This window comes from Sebastes umbrosus, chromosome 6 (assembly GCF_015220745.1).
Source record: "Sebastes umbrosus isolate fSebUmb1 chromosome 6, fSebUmb1.pri, whole genome shotgun sequence".
Classification (NCBI taxonomy): Eukaryota; Metazoa; Chordata; class Actinopteri; order Perciformes; family Sebastidae; genus Sebastes; species Sebastes umbrosus.
This window is the reverse complement of record NC_051274.1, coordinates 30,829,826-30,852,176: the sequence shown is the minus strand read 5'-3', so window position 1 is coordinate 30,852,176 and position 22,351 is coordinate 30,829,826. Positions and strand designations below refer to the sequence as shown.

At 45.4% G+C, this 22,351-nt stretch overlaps 1 protein-coding gene across 4 annotated transcripts in view; it reads right to left on the bottom strand.

The window, feature by feature from the left end:
* The window catches only part of rerea (arginine-glutamic acid dipeptide (RE) repeats a), a 186,744-nt gene that overhangs the window by 87,678 nt on the left and 76,715 nt on the right, over positions 1 to 22,351 (bottom strand). For all 4 annotated transcript variants that reach the window (XM_037772956.1, XM_037772953.1, XM_037772955.1 and 1 more), the window contains 2 exons: positions 18,553 to 19,063; positions 7,475 to 7,545 (listed from right to left, as the gene is read on the bottom strand). In XM_037772956.1, the coding sequence (XP_037628884.1) occupies positions 7,475 to 7,545; positions 18,553 to 18,919 (438 nt within the window). In that variant the 5' untranslated portion in view covers positions 18,920 to 19,063. The remainder of the gene's footprint in view (positions 1 to 7,474; positions 7,546 to 18,552; positions 19,064 to 22,351) is intronic.

The following is a 22,351-nucleotide window of genomic DNA, read 5'->3' as shown; positions in this document are numbered from 1 at the left end:
AATTGCTGTTTTTAATCATTCATTTTCAAGCAATCTGCTAATTAAGTGTTTTGGCTTTCCCAGCAATCGTTTCAACAAGTTTTGAAAAACAAAATGAGGTGATATCTTTTCACAAACACCAGAAAAGTTCACCCGTCGCAAGGAGAGAACGCGTGGAAAGCAGGATCGCTACGATACTCAGGGCACTTCCTGCATGCCTTGTGGTATTTTTACACTGCATGAATTAGCCTAGCAGGTAGCGGACTTTATTTAGTTCGTTATTAAGTTTTCCTTACTCATACTATTCTTACTTGGTTTAACATAAAGTCACTACATCTCAAGTAACCAGAGTTTAAAATCTGCACTTCAAAAACATCCGTTTCTGTGACCCAAAACTCTGTTTGCATGTGGACGAGAGGCCAAAACGTTTAGAGGAAAATACCAGTTTTGACAATCTGTATATGCGTGGACGGGACCTTAGCATCAGCTAAAACATGTGTATCCTTCTACTGATTAGACATCCAGAGGTCACGTGACCCCACATGAACAAATCTTGCATGTGAGGCCAAACGCTAATCAATAGGAGTGAAGGTTTACAGGTCATTCATTCTCCTTTCAAAGCACACCTTTTTGTTTCAACACATCGCATCAATTAGATCGACACTCATCAATTACTTTCAGTTTACACACACATGTACAATGTGCATGTGTGGGCTTATGTTATGCGACAAACAAACACACTTCTCCGTCTCCATCACAGCACGTTTCCACCAGACATGAATGCAAAAATCACACATCTCGCAGTGCAAACAGAGCACGCTCAACCTCGAGAACCTTACACTGGTGCCGACACGAGGGGCACGAGATGAAAACCAGTGGACACAGTACAGCCTACTGGTTTTATGACAAAGAAAATCCCTCATCCTTTTAAGCTGATCAGCCCCGCAACATATGAGCTGGACTCCTGGCACGATAATTGCATTGTACATGGCATCTAATTAAATGTCCATAAGCAGGGAGATCCACGAGTAGAGATGTGTGTGTGTGTGTGTGTGTGTGTGTGTGTGTGTGTGTGTGTGTGTGTGTGTGTGTGTGTGTGCGTGTGTGTGTGTGTGTGTGTGTTGTGCGTACTGGGCTCCTCAATCCGGCGTTCCCGGAGGGAGAAACGCTGCAATCACTCCATTAGCGAAAGAGGGAGGGAGACAGGGATGCTGGGAGAAAGCAGAGGGAGTAAGAGAGAGAGAGAGGGATGTGAGGGAGGAAGGGAGGGAGGGAGGGAGGAACACAGCTGACTTGGCCAATAACAGCAAATGAGGTTAGATACAAGCAGAGATGGAGGCAGCGGGGGGGGTCAATGAGCGTCAGGGACATGGACACAATGACTGGAACATGGGATGGGAGGAGCGAGGGAGGGAGGTGAGTGACAGCAGATAAAGAGGAGAGGGGATGAAGGGGGGGTGGGGGGGATGAAGTGTAGAAGCAGACAGATGAGAGAGTGAGAGAGATGGAGACGGAGGAGACAATCGAGGTAAGAATAGCAGGATGGATTGGTGAAGTCGGGGTCAACGGGCAGATATGGCGGCAGATTGTTCAGTCGCAGTCAGGCGGCTGATTGGTTCTCCTCTCACGACAACAGGCAGCTCACACAGAGACCATGTGCAGTGTTGAACCACATTTATACTGTATATGTACACTAGGGCCTACTCCAATGCTTCGAAGCTTCGACCGTTGCCATGGTGATCACTATTCGAATGCTTCGTTATTTACATTTTTTATATATAAGTATGTAATAATAATAAGAAAGTAAAAATACCCAATACCTCATGACATAAGGAATCATTTTTATGTTAGTTGTAGTAGTTGGGTATATTTATAGTGTATTCCAGTATATTGTGCATTCTATGGATACATTTCTGTAGTGTTAATATGTACATTTTATTTACTGTTCCGGTGCATTGTCTGGATAACCTGCTGCTGTAACACAATAAATTCCCAATTGGAGATCAATAAAGTACATCTATCTATCTGTCTATCTATCTATCTATCTATCTATCTATCTATCTATCTATCTATCTATCTGTCTGTCTATCTATCTATCTGTCTATCTATCTATCTGTCTAATGAACACAAACTGCATGATCGTAATATAAGTTGCATGTAATGACAAACACACCATGTACACACACACACGCAGGCACGCACGCACGCACGCACGCACACACACACGAGTCTACGGTCTGCAGGCTCACTGCGTTACTCTCATCAAATATAGATTGTAAACACATTACGAGGTCACGGCACCCGGTGTAAACTGAAACTAGCCCTTGTGGGAAAACACACAGGAGGATTGTTGGCCTTTAATTGACCTGATGGTAGAGCTGCAACGATCAATCAATCGATCAGTCGTCAACTATTAAATGAATCGCCAAGTATTTTAATAATCAATTTGAGTCATTTTTTAAGTAAAAAAAACAGTCAAAATTCTCGGATTCCAGCTTCTTAAATGTGAATATGTTCTGGTTTCTTTCCTCCTCTATGACGGTAAACTGAACATCTTTGAGTTGTGGACAAAACAAGACATTTGATGACGTCATCTTGGGCTTTGGGAAAGGGAGAAAAATCAAATATCACAATATTTTGTTGACCTCGATATTGCGACGATGTTTTAGGGTTGGTGCTTTTACAAAATATTTACATAATGAGATTTTTCATACATAATCAAAAGTAATGTGGATATAATAAGAGTTTTTTTTACTAGTTCTGTTTGCATTAGTAGTGAAATTTAGTCCCTAATTCACATTTTATGTTGACTTGCTCTATCATGTAGTGCCGTTGTTTTACTGCTTCAAATTTGTGTCTTGTAAGTTTTGCAAATCATTTTTACTAGTTATTACATTTGTCCCTTTTTCTAATAACCTAAACGGAATGAATAAGAAATAAAAATGTCTTGCTTCCCCTCCTGATTTAGTTTAATACCTCAAACGGTTAAAATGGCCTCCTACTGGCCACCTCTGTATCTGGGCAGACATTTTAGGGAGGAAGGCAGGAGGAGACTGAAATCTATACGACCGGATCAATATGTCACAGAGGTTACGGCGGGCACCGCAGCTGCAACTGTTGGGTAAACAAACGAGGGAAAATTGATGCGAGAATGTTCAAAATGACCCCGATAACGCTGCGCATGTGTTATTGCTGAATGACTGCGCTGCGTGTGTCTACAGAAACAACATACATGATGCAAACGCGACGAGTCTCCGAATCACAGCGAGAGAAAGGAAGAGACACCGAGAGGTGGCTTCAATTCCTGTTCTTCCCCACGCTGCAGAGATTGATGGCTGCATTCAGGATTTCTACACACCGCTAATTGGATTCACAGGTCATTAGATAAAGTACACGAGTGAGACTGTTACAGCCTAAAAGACTGAGGGAGGAGAGAGAGACAGGGAGAAAAGGAGAAAGGTGTGAGACGGGCAATATTGATGAGGTTGTTTGGTTCAGGACCAATGAAATTTCCTCCCCCCGTCTCTCCGCTGCGCCTCCGAAGCCCTGCTCCCCCCCCCCACACACACACACAGAGGGGAGGCTGATCGATAATTTGTGCGGCAGGAAAAAGTGGGGGTCGGAGACGGAGGAAATAGAGAGAATGAGTTGATGCTTGGTTCGCTCACATGGATCTCATGTTGCCTGTTGTCTCTGCTTTTCAATATGTTGTGGCAAGAGAAGGAAATGAGATTACGCCGACCATTATGTGCCACAAAAGAGCAGAATGAGTGGATGATTTTTTTTTTTTCTCCCAAAGGCACAAAGTCTGTGCCCCAGTTTTGAGAGCAGGGGTTGATTTTAGGTTGGCCGGCGAAACGTGTGGTGTGCAATTACAACCCCAAATCAGCTGTCATCCTAAAAAGAGGAATCTAGTTAAATACAGATCATTCAAATGTAGCGAGCAGCGTTGTGCCAATCTTTAGTGATTTATAGCCCGGCGACAAATGAAAACGCTGTACTTGTTTAGAGAGAACCAGCGGGGCTTGTTGTTTTAACATAGGAGGACAAGGGTACAGTCTGCTCAAACACATACAGGCATGCAGATGGCTGTTCATTAATTACAGATGGATGGGGGGGAGCAACAGAGAGAGAGAAAGAGAGGAAAGAGAGAGAGAGAAAAGAGAGAGAGGGGTCAGCTAACGGAGCCAGTATTCTCTCTCTACCTCCCTGGACAATTACCTCTGTCCACCCTAGACCTCTTCTGGCGCTCTTAATCAAGGTGCAGTGGGTGCGTGTTTTTTTTTTTGTGTGTGCATGTGTGCGCGCACGAGGAGGGGTTCCTGCCGTCCTCAGCACTCTCTAGCAGCAATCGGATTAAAGCCCTGCTGCTGTGGGGCCTGGCTGCCCTCCCCTCTGCAGGGCCTCCAGCTCACCTTAAAACCCCTCAACTGCCCTTCACACATGAAGCCCAACACACCTACCTCACACACACACACATATATATACATACACACGCTAGTTTCCAAAAGTGGTGTATGTGTGTGGCCTCTGAGCTGACCTCCCATCATCACCCTGGATGTTGGCAGCCATTACTTTGGGCCCCCTGGGGCCTGGCCGCCCCTCACCGAGCCCTCTGCACTCTGCTCACACAACCAATCTGTTAAAAGACAGGCAGTGCTCGCTCCGGCGGCGTTAGACGCTGCTTCATTTGGCAACAGCCATCGATTACAGATTCCAGCAGTCTTTGCACAATAAATGGCAGGAACATGTCTGCAAACCTGCACCACAATGTGCTCCGCTCAGCGCTGTTGAGGTGAAGGAACTTCCCCTGCAGTGATAACAATTTGCTCAGTATTGCGTATTATTGAAAACATCTTTTGCAAATGACTTAATTTATCCTGATTTTAGTGTTATATAAATCACACAGGGGGAGAGGATGGACCGAATTTCTCCTCCATTGCTGCTGTTGTTGTTCAGCACTTGTAAATGTAGGATGATCAGTGCAGCATTTTACACTAAGTTGAACATTTTTCAACTTTTGGCAACCAGAAAAAATCTGACAAAGGACCAATAAAAACAATGGATTTCAGGCCTCACCGGTAACTTCGCATTCAGTGAAAATTTAACCCCCCCCACTTGTTTCGTTGCATTGACCTCTGAGAAAAATCCCACACACAAGCATTATTACTAAGGCTGTCAATCAATTAAAATAGTTAATCACGATTAATTGCAAAATTAATGACACATTTTCTACCTGTTCAAAATGTACCTTAAAGGGAGATTTGTCAAGTATTTAATACTCTTATCAACATGGGAGTGGGCAAATATGCTGCTTTATGCAAATGTATGTATATATTTATTATTGTAAATCAATTAACAACACAAAACAATGACAAATATTGTCCAGAACCCCTCACAGGTACTTCATTTAGCATAAAACAATATGCTCAAATCACAACATGGTAAACTGCAGCCCAACCGGCAACAACAGCTGTCAGTGTGTCAGTGTGCTGACTTGACTATGACTTGACCCAAACTGCATGTGATTATCATAAAGTGGGCATGTCTGTAAAGGGGAGACTCGTGGGTAGAACAAAGGACCAATGGATTCTTTAGGTTTTTCTAGTTTCATATGATATCAGTATCTTAACTCTAGGTTTAAAACGGAGCCCACTACAAACCTAAAAATAGCAAGTTGTGTTATTACATTAAAGAAATTAGTGGCATTAAATAGAATTTGCATTAACTTTGACAGCCTGAGTTATAACTCTTTGAAAAGACACCCTGTTTGATAATACAGTACTTCAAGACCACATATTGATTTAAAAAAAAAAGATAATCTGAATAACCGGCAGGTAGCTGTGAGGCATTCATGATTTCTAAAAGCTGTGCATGGTGTCATCTGAGTCGACTGCATCTATCTAACCGCATTTCTCAAACCAGAAGGTTACATCCTTTTCATCAACACGAACAAAGACAAATCTTGCCGGGTGAACTCAATGCAACTTCCCCTTTAGCAAACAGAGAGAATGCAGTGTGGGAAAATCAATTTGTCTGTGTGTGCGATACATTTTAGGTGTCCTATTGCAGAGAAACCACTTCACTAAACTGACTGAGTCTGATGAATCAGCCATTCTCAGCAGCAAATTAAAAACTAATTTCTTTCTTTATTCAGCAAAAGAGGCAATTTGGCCACATTAGGCTGTACAAAAATCAATTGAAATCTGGTGACGGTCTCCTTCATTAAATCAATTAAGTGCATCGACAAACATCTTTATTTCCATTACAGGCATTATTACACCGCCAGTGGATCGCAAAGGTGGTTAATATTCAAGCCACCGGTTCTCGGAGGGATTTCTATTTTTCCACATGACCCTTTAAAGAACAAAACCTCAGGACACAAACTGATTATAATCACTCTGATTTGTATTCAGTCTTTATCAGACGACCACAGCGGAACAAAAATGTACAACTTATATGTTCTAATTATTAGGGCTGTGACGATTCATTCTGCTGATTTGAAACTATCATAATACTTGGGGGTATTGCGATTCGATATTACGATTTATCGCAATTTTTGTTAACTTTTTTAACACTAGACCATGGGGAAAAGTTGATTCATACACTTCTAGGGACATTTACTTTGGAAAATATCTAAATTAATACAGTAAAGACTTTTGATTTTCAGCATGTATGTAGTCAGAGCTGTCCTGAAGTCAAATCTATCAGTCATTGACAGACATGTTTTATTAAATCTTTTCCAGCAACCCAAAAATCAAAGAATAAAGACATTTTATATTGTATATTTTGTATATACAGTTCCCTTTGTTAACACCTTATTTTGAAAACCGGATGCAGTCACACGTGTATACTTCTGCTAACTTTTATAGCTTTAACATAAATGTCAGTATATGGGTGATCTACAGTTGTAGCGTCGGCCCATTTGACCACGGATGTGACGGCCGGCTTGACCGCACGTTACCGCGATACGATAACGTTTCCTGTCCATGACAGAGTTAGCATGCAGCTTTAGCCGTGATGTCTAGCTCTGCTTTTCCTGGCAATGTGTGAAACCCAAAGTGTTTCCATACTTCACTGGATGTGTAGTGTTTACCACGCTGGATTTAAAATGTGAGAGTGCAGGTCGTATCCATGCAGACCCTCTGCCGTTTTCTACTTTATTGTTTTGGCTCGCTGCGGTTTGTTTTGGTTGACGGATACGGAACGGATAGGACGTCACGTTACTCAGACTACAACAATAAAAGCAGTAACTTCCTTCTAATTTCTGGCATTAAAACATCTATTTTAAAATCATAAAAAAATTCCACCCCTATTAATTACAGTGCAAACAACAGGGTAGCCCTGTTTTCTTCTGGCTCCTCTGTGTTTTGCTCACTAGGAACAACAGTGGTTTGCTTTCCAGCTTGCGACACAAGGGGTGGGTGGGATTAGTGGTGAACCTCAGGACGCGAGGAGACAAAACAGGACAGACAGGAAGTGAAAATGTACTCACCAGCTTGAAATCCTGAATGCTACAAATGAAGTAGGGAGTGTTGGGCCGTCGACTCTCAATGTACACACAATCTGCAAGAGAGAGGAGGAAGAAAAAAAGAGTGAGTTTTGAAAAGAAGACGTTCACACTTCCCAAAGCTTTCATGTTTTTTTTTTTTAATGCAGCCAGACTCGGTAATATATTTTATTCTGGATGCTGTTACCTCTGCTGAAAAGACATTTTTTTTCCCTCCTTGAGTCAAATTCAATTGGAATGCGAGTAATAGGATTAAGGACTTTTGGAGCGCTACAAGGTTGCCTTTCCAAAGCAAACATTACGCCCAAGGGGAATTATGTTATTGTTCCACTCCATTTATACACCAGTGAGTAATACTGGCTTTAACCCCATTCCAACCTCCCAGTCATCACTGGAACTACAAAATGACAACTTCTGTCATTGCACCTATATATATGTGTGTGTCCTCCTGTTACGGGTTAGCAGAGCGCTGAAACAACAAAAAGAATTCACCTTCTGTCCTCTCTGGTGTTTTAAACTGATGCCAAATTACATAACCCTCTCAAGTGTTAAAAGCAGCCCCCTCACATTGTGTGTGTGAGGAGGAGGAGGAGGTGGCCCTGGCCCGGCTGTGCTGTTAAATTGAATGTGACTGGTGGTATGGCCAGGTCGTGAACCCTCATCTCCTTAACAAAAACATTCACGCTGCAGAGGACAAAAACACACAGACACTTCTGTGGAGAAGAAGAGGAGGAGGCGTCGGGGGGGGGACATGGCTAATGGTTACTGCTCAGCCTGGCGCAGTACTTTCCAGAAAACAGCCATGGGTTAGAATTATTATAGAAAAAGAGATTTGAATCCCCAAATTAGCATAATAGTCTCCCATTCACTGTTTTTTTTTGCTTTTAACTGAAACACAAAACCTGGAGTGTGATCAAACAGAGGAGAAAAAAAACACAGATTTATTTTGGTTTAAATAACAACCTGTAAAAGACGGTTCTCTGCTTGCTGAACGAGCGAAGCAATCAAAAGCCACTGACACTTAATTGATTGAAAAATACATCACACACTAAAGAAATTGACCTTCTATTCAGACGGAAGCAACGCAACAAGCTATTTGACTGCTCCCAAGGCTGGTTTAGTCTGCCGGTTGGTGCAACGGAGCGCAGCGCTCATTATAAAACACAAGGCCATGAAGACGGAGAGTGAATACGTTTACATGCACACTAATATTCCACAATTATTCTGAATATGACAATATTCAGAGTTTAATAAGGGTCATGTAAACAGCATATTCCTTTCGGATATTCTGAATAAGTCCTTATTACAAATGGAGCATTTTCTGATTAAGACGTGGGACATGCTGATATTATTCAGGTTTTAGACATGTATACATTCAGAATATGAGTCTCAATCTGGGTTTTCACGGCGATTTGCGACACACGGCCTCTTCCTGTTTATGTCCAGCTCTGTGCGTTGTAAACAAACCAACCAGCCGACATTTTGCAGAGATACATGCCCAAAAGAAAAGGAGAAACACACCGACTTGTAAACATTATTGAAAGACTTTGATATCGGCAGGTTTTAGGATATGTGACAGTGTCGCAACGCAGACCTTTTCAAGAAGGTGGTTGAAGGGATGAAAAAGAGGGAGGCTGTGTTCACACAAATCAAACACGTCCGCCACTTGTGGAAAACTTTGAAAAAAAACTAGTGCTGTCAATCAATTAAAATATTTCATTGCAATTAATTAATCATTTTTGATCTGTTCAAAATGTACCTTAAAAGGGAGATTTGTCAAGTATTTAATACTCTTATCAACATGGCAGTGGGCAAATATGCTGCTTTATGCAAATGTATGTATATATTTATTATTGGATATCAATTACCAACACAAAACAGTGACAAATATTGTCCAGAAACCCTCACAGGTACTGCATTTACCATAAAAGAATATGCTCAAATCATAACATGGGGCATGTCTGTAAAGGGGAGACTCGTGGGTACCCATAGAACCCATTTTCATTCATATATCTTGAGGTCAGATGTCAAGGGGACCCCTTTGAAAATGGCCATGACAGTTTTTCCTTGGCAAAATTTATCACAAGTTTGGAGCGTTTTTTTTAACCTCCTTTGCGATAAGCTAGTATGACATGGTTGGTACCAATGGGGCCCCTTTGAAAATGGCCATGCCAATTTTTCCTTAGTTTTTCTACTTTCATATGATACCAGTATCTTCACTCTAGCTTTAAAACTGAGCCCGCTACAACCTCCGTAAGATCGATTGCGTTAACGCGTTATTATCACGTTAACTTTGACAACCCCAAAAAAAAACATTTTTCTTTACACAAGTGACTCCTGCCGTTCCACTTTTCTATATTTTGATGTGATAAACGACATGTTGGGGCATCGACCTCTGTCAAACACAGCCAAAGATGGCGATGATGATGATGATGATGATGGTGGTGGTAAGAAAAAGGGAAAAAGACAACTGGGTAGCCGGCTGACTTGTTTAGCTAATTTGTAGGTCAGCATGGGAAGGTTTTACATTAATGGGAGTATGCACGGCTTCATGTAAACAAGAATATTCATGTTCATTAGCAGGAATGTTGTAAAAAATCTGAATATTTGGGGCATGTAAACGTACTCGGTGTCTCTCAGCTCTGTAAGCTTTGATTCAAGGTAAGATCTGCACTGACAACACAAACCGCCGGTGCTCATTTCACTAAAACACACGCTGAGTCCTTGCAGAAGGACTAAAAGACACACTTTTCCCTAACAAAAAGATGAACGGCGAGCTTTTTTTTTTTTTTTTTTCTCCAGTGACTGACAGTGCTGCCATCATCTGTTATTTATTTGTTTGTGTCAACAGAGTTATCGATCTGGCTGTGGTTTATCTTCCCGCTTACAGAGGAAAAAGAGGGGTGGCGAAGATATTAAATGGCTCTGACACCCAAGATACCATTTGTAGAGGGGCTGGTGTGTACGAGTGCGTCTGTGACATCATGGGCTTTGTTTTTTGAGAGGCTCTGTGTGTGTGTGTGTGTGTGTGTGTGTGTGTGTGTGTGTGTGTGTAACCCCAGGGTGGGCTTGTTATCTGCTGTGGGCTGAATGAGCTGTTCTAAGGGGTGGGGGGGGGGGGTTTATCGCCCTCGCTGGCTCTGAGTGACGCATTATATCTCTCTCACTGCTGCCCTCTCTTCTCCCCGCTCCCTCCGTTCCTCCCCTCCTCTACACCATCCCTGGAAGTCATTTACAAGATAACATGAATGAAAATATCCATCAGTGCTATTGTGTGATCCGTGAGCAACACAGTGTGTGTGTGTTGAGAGAGACGAGTGGTGGAGGAGGAGGAGGAGGAGGAGGAGGGAGTGACGAGGGGAGGGGAGGTAGGTGGGGGGAGGGCCGAGAACAAAAGAGACTAATCTGAATGAGATGACATGTTTCGGAGGAGTCAAATCGGGGGAATTAGGGTTTAGTGTCCCTTCACCTCGTCGGCACATTCATTTAGAGGGGCCAGATCTCCGTGTCTACACCCCAGAGCACATCAACAGGCGTAAAGAACAGAGTGAAAAAGATAGGCGGCGGGAGGAGAGAAAAAAGAGACAGGGATCTAGTTTAATCATTCGCAGACAGCAAGCGAGTCTATTCTTCGAACGTCAAAAGCACATTTTGAATTCATCCTGGGCGCTAAAAGTCGACTACCTCAAGGGCATTTCACTAGAAGACGATTCTCAATGAATGTGGAAGTTAAAATTAATGCTTCAAACTCGAAGGAGGCTCAGGGAGGCTGGGTGGGGCGGTGGCGGTGGAGGGGGCTCGACGAAGCGGGCCACGCGGTTCCTCCAGGGTCCGCCTGGCTTGTTAAACATTCCTGCCATTTTGTGCATTTGGAAGTGGGTCTCCTCGCTCAAGTGGAGAAGTGGAAAAGGGGGAGGGACGTAGACCGTGGTGGGGGTCTACGTGAGGGGGGGGGATGGGCTCAGTTTTCTTAGAGGGTTGAAGAAGTGTGCGCTCGTTGGATGGATGGATGTAGCCGGCGCTGCGGGAGGGGAGAACCACAGCAGGGCCTTTGTAGTCGAGTGCTCTCGCTCCCTCCGCAGCTGTTAAGTTTAACTTCTCCTACTTCGCCTCCACCCCTTGCAATCCAACCGCCGACCGCCACGCCACCCAGACGGACGGAGAGCGGGAGAGAAAGTTCAGTGCTTTTGACACCGGGAGATAATCACGGAGCTACTGAGTAGCAGTTCCTCAGACACTTCACTGAAACCTGATCCTGGCGGTTTCTCCAATTACATTGTCACAGCCGGGTTCAGGCGACGGAATATTCATCGTTATAACCTCCTGACACACACACACACACACACACACACACACACACACACACACACACACACACACACATTCATACACACATTCATACACACAGCAATTTTCTCAGCTGTAGCTCGTTGTTCAGCCAGCCATTCTCTTACGGCTGCCAAGCATGTCTAATCTAAAACACACCTAGCCTCAGCAAAAGAGCCGTGTTGTCCTGCTCGCTCTGTATCAAGCAAATAAGATGCTGTTTAATTTGCTGCAGTGTTTCAGCAGAAAGGGGAGGGAAGAGGGGGGGGTCTTAGATAGAAATCAGCTTCTCTTACGAGCCGCCAACAATAGAAAGTCACATTGTGAGCACAGGCATATATGGCCCCGTTCAGAGCTGGTATTAACATGCGTCCCGAGTGATCGGATCACAAGTGGACAGCTCTGAGTACAGGTGTGAACGCACTCACTCAGACCAAGGGATGCTAATTATTTTGAATCTTTTTTTAACCGATAACTGACCCTCGTTAACCCACAAGATTAGTGTGTCGCATGCAGCGGTGCGCTGGCTGCAATGTATGAGCAACAACAGACAACTGAGTCCCCAGTTCACCCGTCCGATAGAGTTACTGTAGTAACCACGATGCTGCGTGTAGTGTCGAGGACACATTCAGCCACTTTACCGCACCATTTAGTTTAGCTGTGTGTCTGCCCGGCGTAACGTTAGCGAGAGTCCGACAGACCGTGTGTTTGTGCTACGTCAGCAACTGTAGCGTCGCTGGTGGCTTCGTGCTCGCCGTTGTCATTCGGTCTGTTAGTGCAGCCTAACTTTAGCGAGTGTCCGACATACATGACTACAGACTATCAGACTATGCAAAGGAAGTGCATTATTATCATACTGTCAGAGACATGTCGGTGTTTTTGATCCGGTGCTTTGCACGGCGCTGACATCCGCCCGCTCGCTCTCATCCCAGACTCTCTGAAGCTCTGTACCCCGCTGTTGCCTGGCAAAGGCGGTGGGGCCGGTGGCGCGGAGGTCCCTGGGGACCACCGGTACAATAACCTTTTATTTTGATGTTAATAAAATGCACCAGAATTCACGAATATGTAGGATATTACTACTGACGTTCATGTAATATTAGGTCTATATTAGCCGTGTGTTTACTACGTGTTTATTTGCATATAGAGCGCGGAAGTGAGATCAGATCACAAGTGGCCACTCAGGACGCTGGTGGAGACTAATGCCAGGTGTTAACAGACGTACTTAAAGCTGTCCACTTGTGATCCGATCACTGAGGACGCATGTTAATACCAGGTCTGAACAGGGCCTGTGTCGATGTTTAGTAAACAGTGACGGGAGGGCGGTGTGTTTAGGTGCTATGGAATGAGACCAGCTAAACACAGCGAGAATATGAGCATATTTTAGTACACAAGGCAGGCTTATTAAATCAAGAGGAGCGTTTGTTTGCAGGTGCTAAGTGTTAGCTGCGAGGCAGGACGCACCTGCATTGTTAAAAAGGGTGCTCGGCTCACAAACAGCAGAGTAGTGCACTGCTTTAGTAAAGATACCCCCCCGCCCCTTGAGTGATCCTAACATTAAATAGCACAAGGAATGCAATAATGGAACCACGGGGCTGAGAGGGGACAGGAGAGAGAGAGAGAGCTTGGGAGAAGGACTGGTGTTATTACTGATCCGACGCAGAACCGCAACGCCTCTGCGAGGGAGACCAAGCCGATGACCGAGGCCGCCTTGTGCCACTTCCTGCTGGGCCCGTCCCAGTGGGGTGGCGTGACATGCAGTCGAGGCACATGAGACACTTTCCCAACTTTTCCCTTCCTCTCTCTCTCTCCTCGTCTACAAGCCCAACAACTCTCCCTTCTTCTCACTGGAAAAGCAGTGGGAAATACCTGGCAAGCGATACCATCAGCTCTCTACAATAGGGCAGGCCTACAGCTGACTGAGCTCCTCGGGGAGAACAGAGGCTCTTTGACAACACCAACCCCCCTCTTCCTCCTCCTCCTCTTCTCCTTTCCCTCTCGGCTAGCCCACGCTTTCTCATTTAGCAGTCGGCAGGTGGTTGGATTTCACTAAAAAGCCCTTTTCCCAGAGTCTCTAGCGTGGGGAGAGATGGGAGAGCAGAGAGGGCTTTTTAAAAATAGATCTGTTCGGTTAGCGACAGGCTACAGATTCACACCACTACGTTTCAATGTGAGATGACTCCAAGGGCTCGTCCCTCATGTTAGCTTGAGTGGAAACAGCAAACTGATCGCCAGCTAGCCTTTGTGGCGCAGGGGGGATGTGCTATGCTAATCGGGCGCTAGCCTACGGTGTGTTGGCTCTAGAATAACCGATCTAACACACTGAACAGCATTATAGAGGCTCCTCAAGAGGATCCCTACTGACAACAGAACCCAGTTCAATGTTGTGTTCATATGTAGTTTACTCTGAACCAAATATCCATCTGAACAAGGCATTTAAGAACTAGGAATTTTAAAACCAAATTATATTTTACATTTACAAAATTCACTTTTATTATTAAAAGGGATAGTTCTGGTGTTTTGAAGTGGGGTTTTATGAGGTACTCATCCATAGTCGGTGTATTACCTACAGTAGATGGCGGTCAGTACGCCCCCAGTTTTGAGAACCAGACAGGAGTTACCGACACGGGAGCAAAGCGACGTACTGCTGTGGACGGGGGTCGGCAGCAAAATATATTTTAGCCACCTAAAAAAAATCAGTATCAGTTTAAGTGTACGCTATATTTACAATATTTTCACCGCTTTACCTTGCTGTCAGACAGCCCTTTCCGACGGGGAACTGAAGCCGTTTTATCCATCTATGCTGCCGTCAAAGCCACCAGACTCCATTGAAAAAAACAGTAATTTTACCTCGCAGAACGCGGGATCTGCCGGTCTACCGCTGCCTCGGTCGGTTAGTTTGTTTGTGCTATTGTGTGATTTCGTTTAATACAGATTCACCAAAGTCACACAACAACACAAACAAACTGCAAGATAAAATTACTGTTTTTTTCAATGGAGTCTGGTGGCTTTGGTGAGAGCATAGATAACAGCTTCAGTTCCACTTTGGAAACTATTACTGTAAAGCTGTCTCATGGCAAGGTAAAACAGCCAAAAATATTCTATATATTGCGTACACTTAAACTGATATTGATTTTTCTTAAGTGGCTAAAATACGTTTTGCTGCCGGCCCCGTCCACAGCAGTACGTCACTTTGCTCCTGTGTCGGTACTCCTGTCTGTTTCTCCAAACTGGTGGCGTACCGACCGTCATCTACTGTAGATAATACATTGACTATGGATGAGTACCTCATACAACCCCACTTCAAAAACACCCGCAAATATCCCTTTAAGTTTAAAATCTATAACTGAACTGACTAAGAAATTGTGTACTAATGTGAATCTGATCAACGCCTGACGTTGTTAATAAATGTCAGCATTTGCACCGATACAGATATTGTGCATCATTAGCAGTAAAGACGATATACATTATATTCAACATGAAGAAAATTACAGCTGACAGATATTCATGAAAGGAAAGCCTGAAGCCTTTGCACACATGAAGTACATGGTGAGTTAGTGTGACTGCCAACAGTTGGTCCACAGTTAGAAGAGAGGAGGAGGAAGAGGGAGGGCTGGTTATCCAGCTCTACATGTGTGTGTCAGACATACTCCTGCTGCACAGCTTCCTGTGTGTGCACATGACACTCACACACACACACACACTCCCCAGGGTTCTGTGGTGGCTGCGGCAAGAAGCGCCAGCTGTCCACATCAACAACTCCCCCAACACTCGTACACACACAAGGTGTTTTTCTCACTAGCCTGCGATCTCCCTGTATCATACACTACACACTACACACACACACACCTATCAGTTTCTAAGAAGAAATGAATCTAATCAAGTCTTTATCGTCCTGAAACCCAGTGGTATTGGCTGTGGCGGCCATGTTGTGTGACATAAACCGAGGTAGAAGGAGTGGAGAGGGGGGGAGGAGGGGGGGCAGGTGGTTTCCATTAGCTCTCTCTCCATTTTAAACAGACCAGCCAGCCAGTCAGTTAGGAAGGAAGGAGACATGCTATGGCAGTCAGCCGCCTGCAGCGCCCGAGCAGAGCTGCTGCTGCAGTGGAGAGAAGAGGATGAGCAGTGTGTGTTGCAGGAGTGTGCTTGTCAGAGATAGGAACCGTGTCTATGACTGCTAAAAGCATGCCTTGTATATGTGTTAGTGTGTGCATGTGAATGTGTTGAAGTCCACTTGTGAGTGTGCAGAAATACCGGTTATCAGTGTACTGCGTTATGTGTGTGTACCGACAAGTTTTTGTGTGTGTCTCTGTGCTTCTAGGGTGTCTCCTATTGATCCCCCATGGCAGTGTGTATAATCTCCAGAGAGAGGATCTATAATCTGGGGTGGTGGGGGGGTGTAGAGAACAGGCTCTGGAGGTGTCTGTCCAGGACTGGGGAAAGTGGCGAGAGCTCAGCCACGGGGCGCGGATCGATTCGGCATGTCTGTTTGCACTGCATAAGGCTGTTCACCCCAGCAGCCGACCGTACCGACGGGCCCGGGACAGAGTCCCCCTGGCCACCACCAACACCACCACCACACCACCACTACCACGCAGACACACTCCTCCTATCCTTTTAAAACAGCAGCAGAGCTACGGCTAGCTGCAGGCCCACCTATTGGCCGTTCTCCTTCTCCACCTCTTCCCCATCCAATCGATGTGCACTAAGCCGCCTGAACCCATCTTCAAGGGATAGAAAGGCTGAGCGGAGAGATTGGAGGGGGTGGCTGGAGATTGGGAGTGTGCAGACGGTTTCAATACTAGCTTACCTGTTACTTCTTATGTGATGACATGGGCCTGTGTGTGCGTGTGTGTGTTTCTAAAAGCTCCCTGTGACAAAAGCAATCAAAACAGCAGTTTTGGTTGCACAATTTTTTTTTTCTGCGCAGCTTACCATCACCCTCTCCCCCCCCATGTCTGGGGCGGTGCAAATCCCTCTCCAGGGGTGGTTAGTTTTACATATTGTGTGTCACTAGACGGCTATAAAGGGATTTAACATTTAGTGAAGCATAATCCATCGCAGGCTTTGTGCCTGCCTAAGCTGCACACATCAAATCTGATTGCAAGAAGGCTGCTACCACTGACCAAGCAGGAGGACGAAAACACTCAACACACACACACACACGCACACGCACACGCACACGCACACGCACACACAGGGTTTATCACTTGAACAATGAGCAGAGGAGACAGCAGGAGGTCAGTAGCTGAGGTGGAGGATCTTCTGCGTTGACAATAGGAGGTAAATTACAAACTAGTGTACCGGTGCTGGGGCCACCCGCTATCCTATCCTGGCTCATCCCTAATCTAAACCAATCTAACAGCTCTAGTCTGGAACCGGGAGCAGGTTGCGACACCCGGGCCGCTCTAGACCTGTCAAACTAATTGAAGGGGAAGACAGGAAACATAAATATTCCCCCGTCAACCAAACACTGGCTGCGCTGCGCGCTCGGATGTGGAAATATAAATATTCGGCAGGGCTAATCCGCTGAGACGGTCGACTTTGTTTATATGCCTTTTGAATGTTTCATTGATGTGACTGACTGCTTCCGCTTTTTTTTTTTCACTCCCCCCCCCCCCTCTCCGCATGGTTAACTATGAGACAAAGCGCCGGTGCTCTCTCTATTAAACATGAAATGCGGCGCACCAAACGCTTCATTGGAGTCCGTTGCAGAGAGTTAGAGGGGACAGAAATGGAGAGCGAGCAACAACAAAACTCGAGGTTCAGCGGCGACCTCTTTGCTCGAGGAGCTCCGCTGATACCAGCGCAGAGATAATTTAGCCGACGAGATTACGCAGCTACACGGGAAGAGAGCGCAGGGCGGGGAGGAGGTCTGGCTGTTTCACTGCACCTACTTGAAGATGTCTCTTAAGTAGCTGAAAAGGAAAAAAAGGAGGTGTTTGTGTGGATGTGTTTATGAGGAGGCAGCCGGAGAAGAAAATAAGCGAGCACACTGGCTGTAATTTCCTACATCTTCCTATTAAGTAGCCGAGCCATGTGGGCCACCCCCTCCACTACTTGACCTTTTGCTAGCTGCTAGATAAACGAAAAGACACGGCGGCGATGATTTAGTTGCAAGGCGGACACACACACACACACACACACACACACACACACACACACACACACACACTCGACTAGCTAGCCTGGCTTCCTTCTGCCAGTGTTGACATCCCCCCCCTCTAATACAACCAATCTCTAAACAGTAGGTGAAAGAGAGGCCGTGTTTACAGCTGCAGAAAGGTTGGTTCTCTTTTTAGCCTCACGCATCAGATGTAATAAAGACACTGTACTCTCTCCAGGAAACCAGAGTACCTTTTGGCCCCCAGAGGAGATCGCATACTTTCAGTGAGTCAGATGGTGTCGGGGATGAAATCATTATCGTGGCTGTCGTCACTATCACATCATCTAGTGGAGCACCACTTTGCTTTATTGACTTAGGCCAAGACAAAGCACAGAGTGGGTCAACTTGGAATTGATTGTATGATGCATTGGCCTCCAGCCTGAGGGAGTACTTCTGCTGTTAGAGATTCTGCAGCTTAATGCAACAGAGATGACTCTTTAAGAACCAAGAAATTAATCATTGATTCATTAAAAATCGGTCTTAATTCCTAAAAAAAAGCAGTGTTGGTGACCATGCAGATGAGCGCGGCCCTCCTGCTGACACAATTAGATTAGCCAAGATTAGCAGGACTTACCTCCGGGTCTGTAAACAACATCATCTTCTGTGATGAAGGACGTGATCTCTCCGTTCTCTGTGCGCTCGTAGCGCGACTTCTTCTTGGGCGTCTTCTTCTTGCCCTTCTTGCCGGCCTCCTCTGGTCCGCCGCTCCCCGCGCCCCCGCTGCCGTTTTCGTTGTCCTCGTCCTCGCTGTGATCGCTCTCTGCATAGTTCTTGGCCCCGCCCTCCAGCGTGCAGCTGCGCCGCGGCCTGGAGCTCTCGCTCTCGCGGTCGCCCCGGTCCCCGTCCATCCGGCGGGACTTGCCGGACTCCCTCTTGTCCCGGTCCCTGTCTCTGTCTCTGTCCCGCTCTTTCTCCCTCTCCTTCTCTTTGTCGGCCGTCATGATCCGCCACGTGCCTTCCTCAGTCCTCTCACGGCTGGGCCTCCGTGAAAGGTAGACTGTGAGCCTGGGCTTCAGTCTTCTGAATTTACCAGTCAAATCCAGGGAAAATTTGGCCACACCAACAACCCCAGTGTTTCAGAAAAGCTGTGGAAGAGAAAAGAAGGACAATTAGCATAGCTGCACACGAATCCGGGGAAGTACCGGAAGTAAACAAGTCGCTTGTTACTTTTGACAACAAAATCTAGGAGCTCGGGAAGAACAGAGCAGTTCTCTGCTGCCTAGCGTTCGTCTAACATGGTGGAACAAGTAACGTCAGCTAAGCTCACACTGCTTAGCTGGCGTTAGCTAACGTCAGTGGGCTAAAGGCACTGTCGAGGGGCTGCAGTGGTCCCACGGAATAAATTAACTCAATCAACTAACTGTGGCGTTCTTGTGAAATATAACGTTGACAAAGTAAGCGTCATTTGGTCGGCATCACAAAAGCAAAGACGCCCCCGTGATGACTGATGACTCTCAGGCAAATGCATCGTGGTTGCTCGTAGTGACGCACTGTGTCCTCGTAAAAAGCCTTCAATTTGACTTTAAGGAATATTAAATACATACTCATCTGTGTTTATTATTACGACGAGCAACCTCGGACGCTTTCAGCTGAAAGTCCCCAGTTAGCAAACAGCAGAGTCGCTACGTCTTGCCACCGCAGTAATGGCGGTCGCTGAATTTGTCTATATGTCAATAACCATTATCCTGACAGTAAAGAAGCAGGCCTGCACGATATGAGGAAAATCAGCGATGTGCGATATCATTGTTCAATATTGCAAAAACTATATGACCTGCTATAAATAAACAAATATTGAAGTGTGCATATCAGCTATATCTGTCAGCCTGGTTGTCTTCAAATCCAGAACTGCATTAGAATTGAATATTTTAAATATAACTGGGCTAAATGTTGCTTCTAGAGCAGCAACAGTAAAGTTTACAACAGCAAAGTTAATATTGGGTTTTGGTAACCATCCCTAAATAAAATGAATCATTGCGTCTTTTGCAATGTGTTTATCACGCATGTTTACATCGCGATGACGATGAAAATACGATTCATCAGTCAGCACTATAAAGAAGCTCCAGTTTCTCAGTTTTGTGTGATGTTTTGCGGGTGAGAAATACAAGATTAGTTCCTAGAGATCAGGCAGCTGTGCTGACTCTTCTCAACATCACAGTAATTGTTGGCACTCTCCCCTCCACAACCATGTATACTCTGGAGAGCACCGAGTAGCTTTATCAGAGAACTGAACCTCCTCCTGGCTTCCTGCTCCAACACATTTCCATTCTTCCAGAGAGGCAGTAAAACACAGCTATTAAAAGGAAAAAAAGAGAGTAAAAAAGAAGAATGACAAGTGCTGCATGCACAGTATTTGTAACATAATAAGCTTAAGGGAAGTCGTAACTGAATAAGCGTAAAGAGGAGGTGGTGCTGCATTGAGGACGAGGCTGGCAGCCAATAGAACTCCTCGGAGATAATGTGTCGAGGGGGCTTTTTCGGCACAAGACGCTGCTTGTCGTTTGCGATGCCACGGGAGGGACGCAGCGTAAAACTCAATGACAGAGTTAACTGGCTAGCTTCTCTGCAGACCATCTGTGATGACACCAGGCTCAATTTTACTCATCTGTGTGTGGTTTTGTGTGTGTGTGTGTACTCTGGCTTAGTGGACTGCACCCCACCCCAATCCTCTACCCTGGCTGACAGTCACCACTGTGTTAATGTGAAGTGACAGCTCTGGAGGGAAGAACACAGCAATCCACTGGGTAAGGAAAGGGAGAGGAGGGAGGCAGAGCCGTGCCCCGGTCCACTGCCATTTTCAGCTTCACTCAAAAAAAGGAGAGGAGCCCGGCTACCACTTTCTCACAATGAAATCCTCCATAAACAGTGAAGTGGGCAAAGCTGAGGCAGCACGCTGTCTGCGCTACACTGCGCCTACAAAAGAAGCTTCTCAATTACTGCCAGTGTTTACCCCCCCTCCGCCCCCACCGCAACAAATTAACTAGAAATAGTTATTACGGCCCCCAGAGGGATCAGACCAGGCAATCAGCACCCGCGTTACCATGGTGGTGGTGATAGCAGGGTGGGAGAGAGGGAGAGTGAAAAACGAGGAGGGGTAGAAACCGAGCCAGGTAACGCAGCTTTGAGTGAAAATTATACAGGTTGCAAGTGGACGTGCGTTTTTTTATTGAGAGGGCTCGACAGAAATGTGAGGTGAAGAATAGACGGAGAGAAAGGATTTTGGCACACACATAAACACACACACACATACAATGAAGCGTGTTTGACAACGGCACTCCTCAGCAGCGGGTGCTGTCATCTCGTGAGCAGACACCAACTGACAGGGCAGCTGCTCTTGTCGTCGGCTTCAACACAAACACCGGGCCTGATTAAACCGCAGCCTCGTCACAGCCCCATTAATCACCTAATGATGAGTTACCACGGCGACCACTGGGCTGCCAGCGTAACACACACACTCAAGAAGAACACATTAGAGCACACGCAGAACGCAAAAGGAGGCTCTGGGAGAGGTTTTAACGCGCATGTGTGTGCGACGACACCTCCGTTGGTGGTGCCAAAATACACACTGTGACCCCCCCTCCCTCCTGTGTCCATATCCAGCAGCATGTCTGGGAGGTGTGAGGAACATGAAAACATTGATGAAGGTACCATTTGATAGCTCGGCTCTAATCCTGGGAGCTGCCAGAATCTGTGTATGAGCTAAGCACCTCTTCTCCCCTCTAATCAGTAACATAAGCCTCTTCCACTGAGAGCGACGAGGACCCTGAACTGTTGCAAATGGAGGGCCGGCCCGTTCCCTTTTGATGTTGTGGGCTGCTATAAGCCGCTATAAGTATCTTTACAATCTAGGCGCTATTAGTTTACATCTGGATGCACTTTACACAACTGCCTCTCTCAAAACTCTGCATCTCTAATTACCTTGCTGATAGGGGACAGCATAGTATCGCGATACTTAAAAATTGTATTGATACACACGTCAAGTATCGATCTTTTATTATCAGGGCTCTCAATCGATTAAAATATTTAATCGCGATTCGATTTGTCAAGTATTTAATACTCTTATCAACATGGGAGTGGGCAAATATGCTGTTTTATGCAAATCTATGTATATATTTATTATTGGAAATCAATTAACAACACAAAACAATGACAGATATTGTCCAGAAACCCTCACAGGTACTGCATTTAGCATAAAAAATATGCTAAAATCTTAACATGGCAAAAAAAACTGGCATGGCCATTTTCAAAGGGATCCCTTGACCTCTGACCTCAAGATATGTGAATGAAAACTCTGAGATAAACACAGTGAAAACTGTGTCTTATTAGATAAAACAGAGGTTGACAAATTGCATAATCTGCAGTTGAAACAAAGGTAA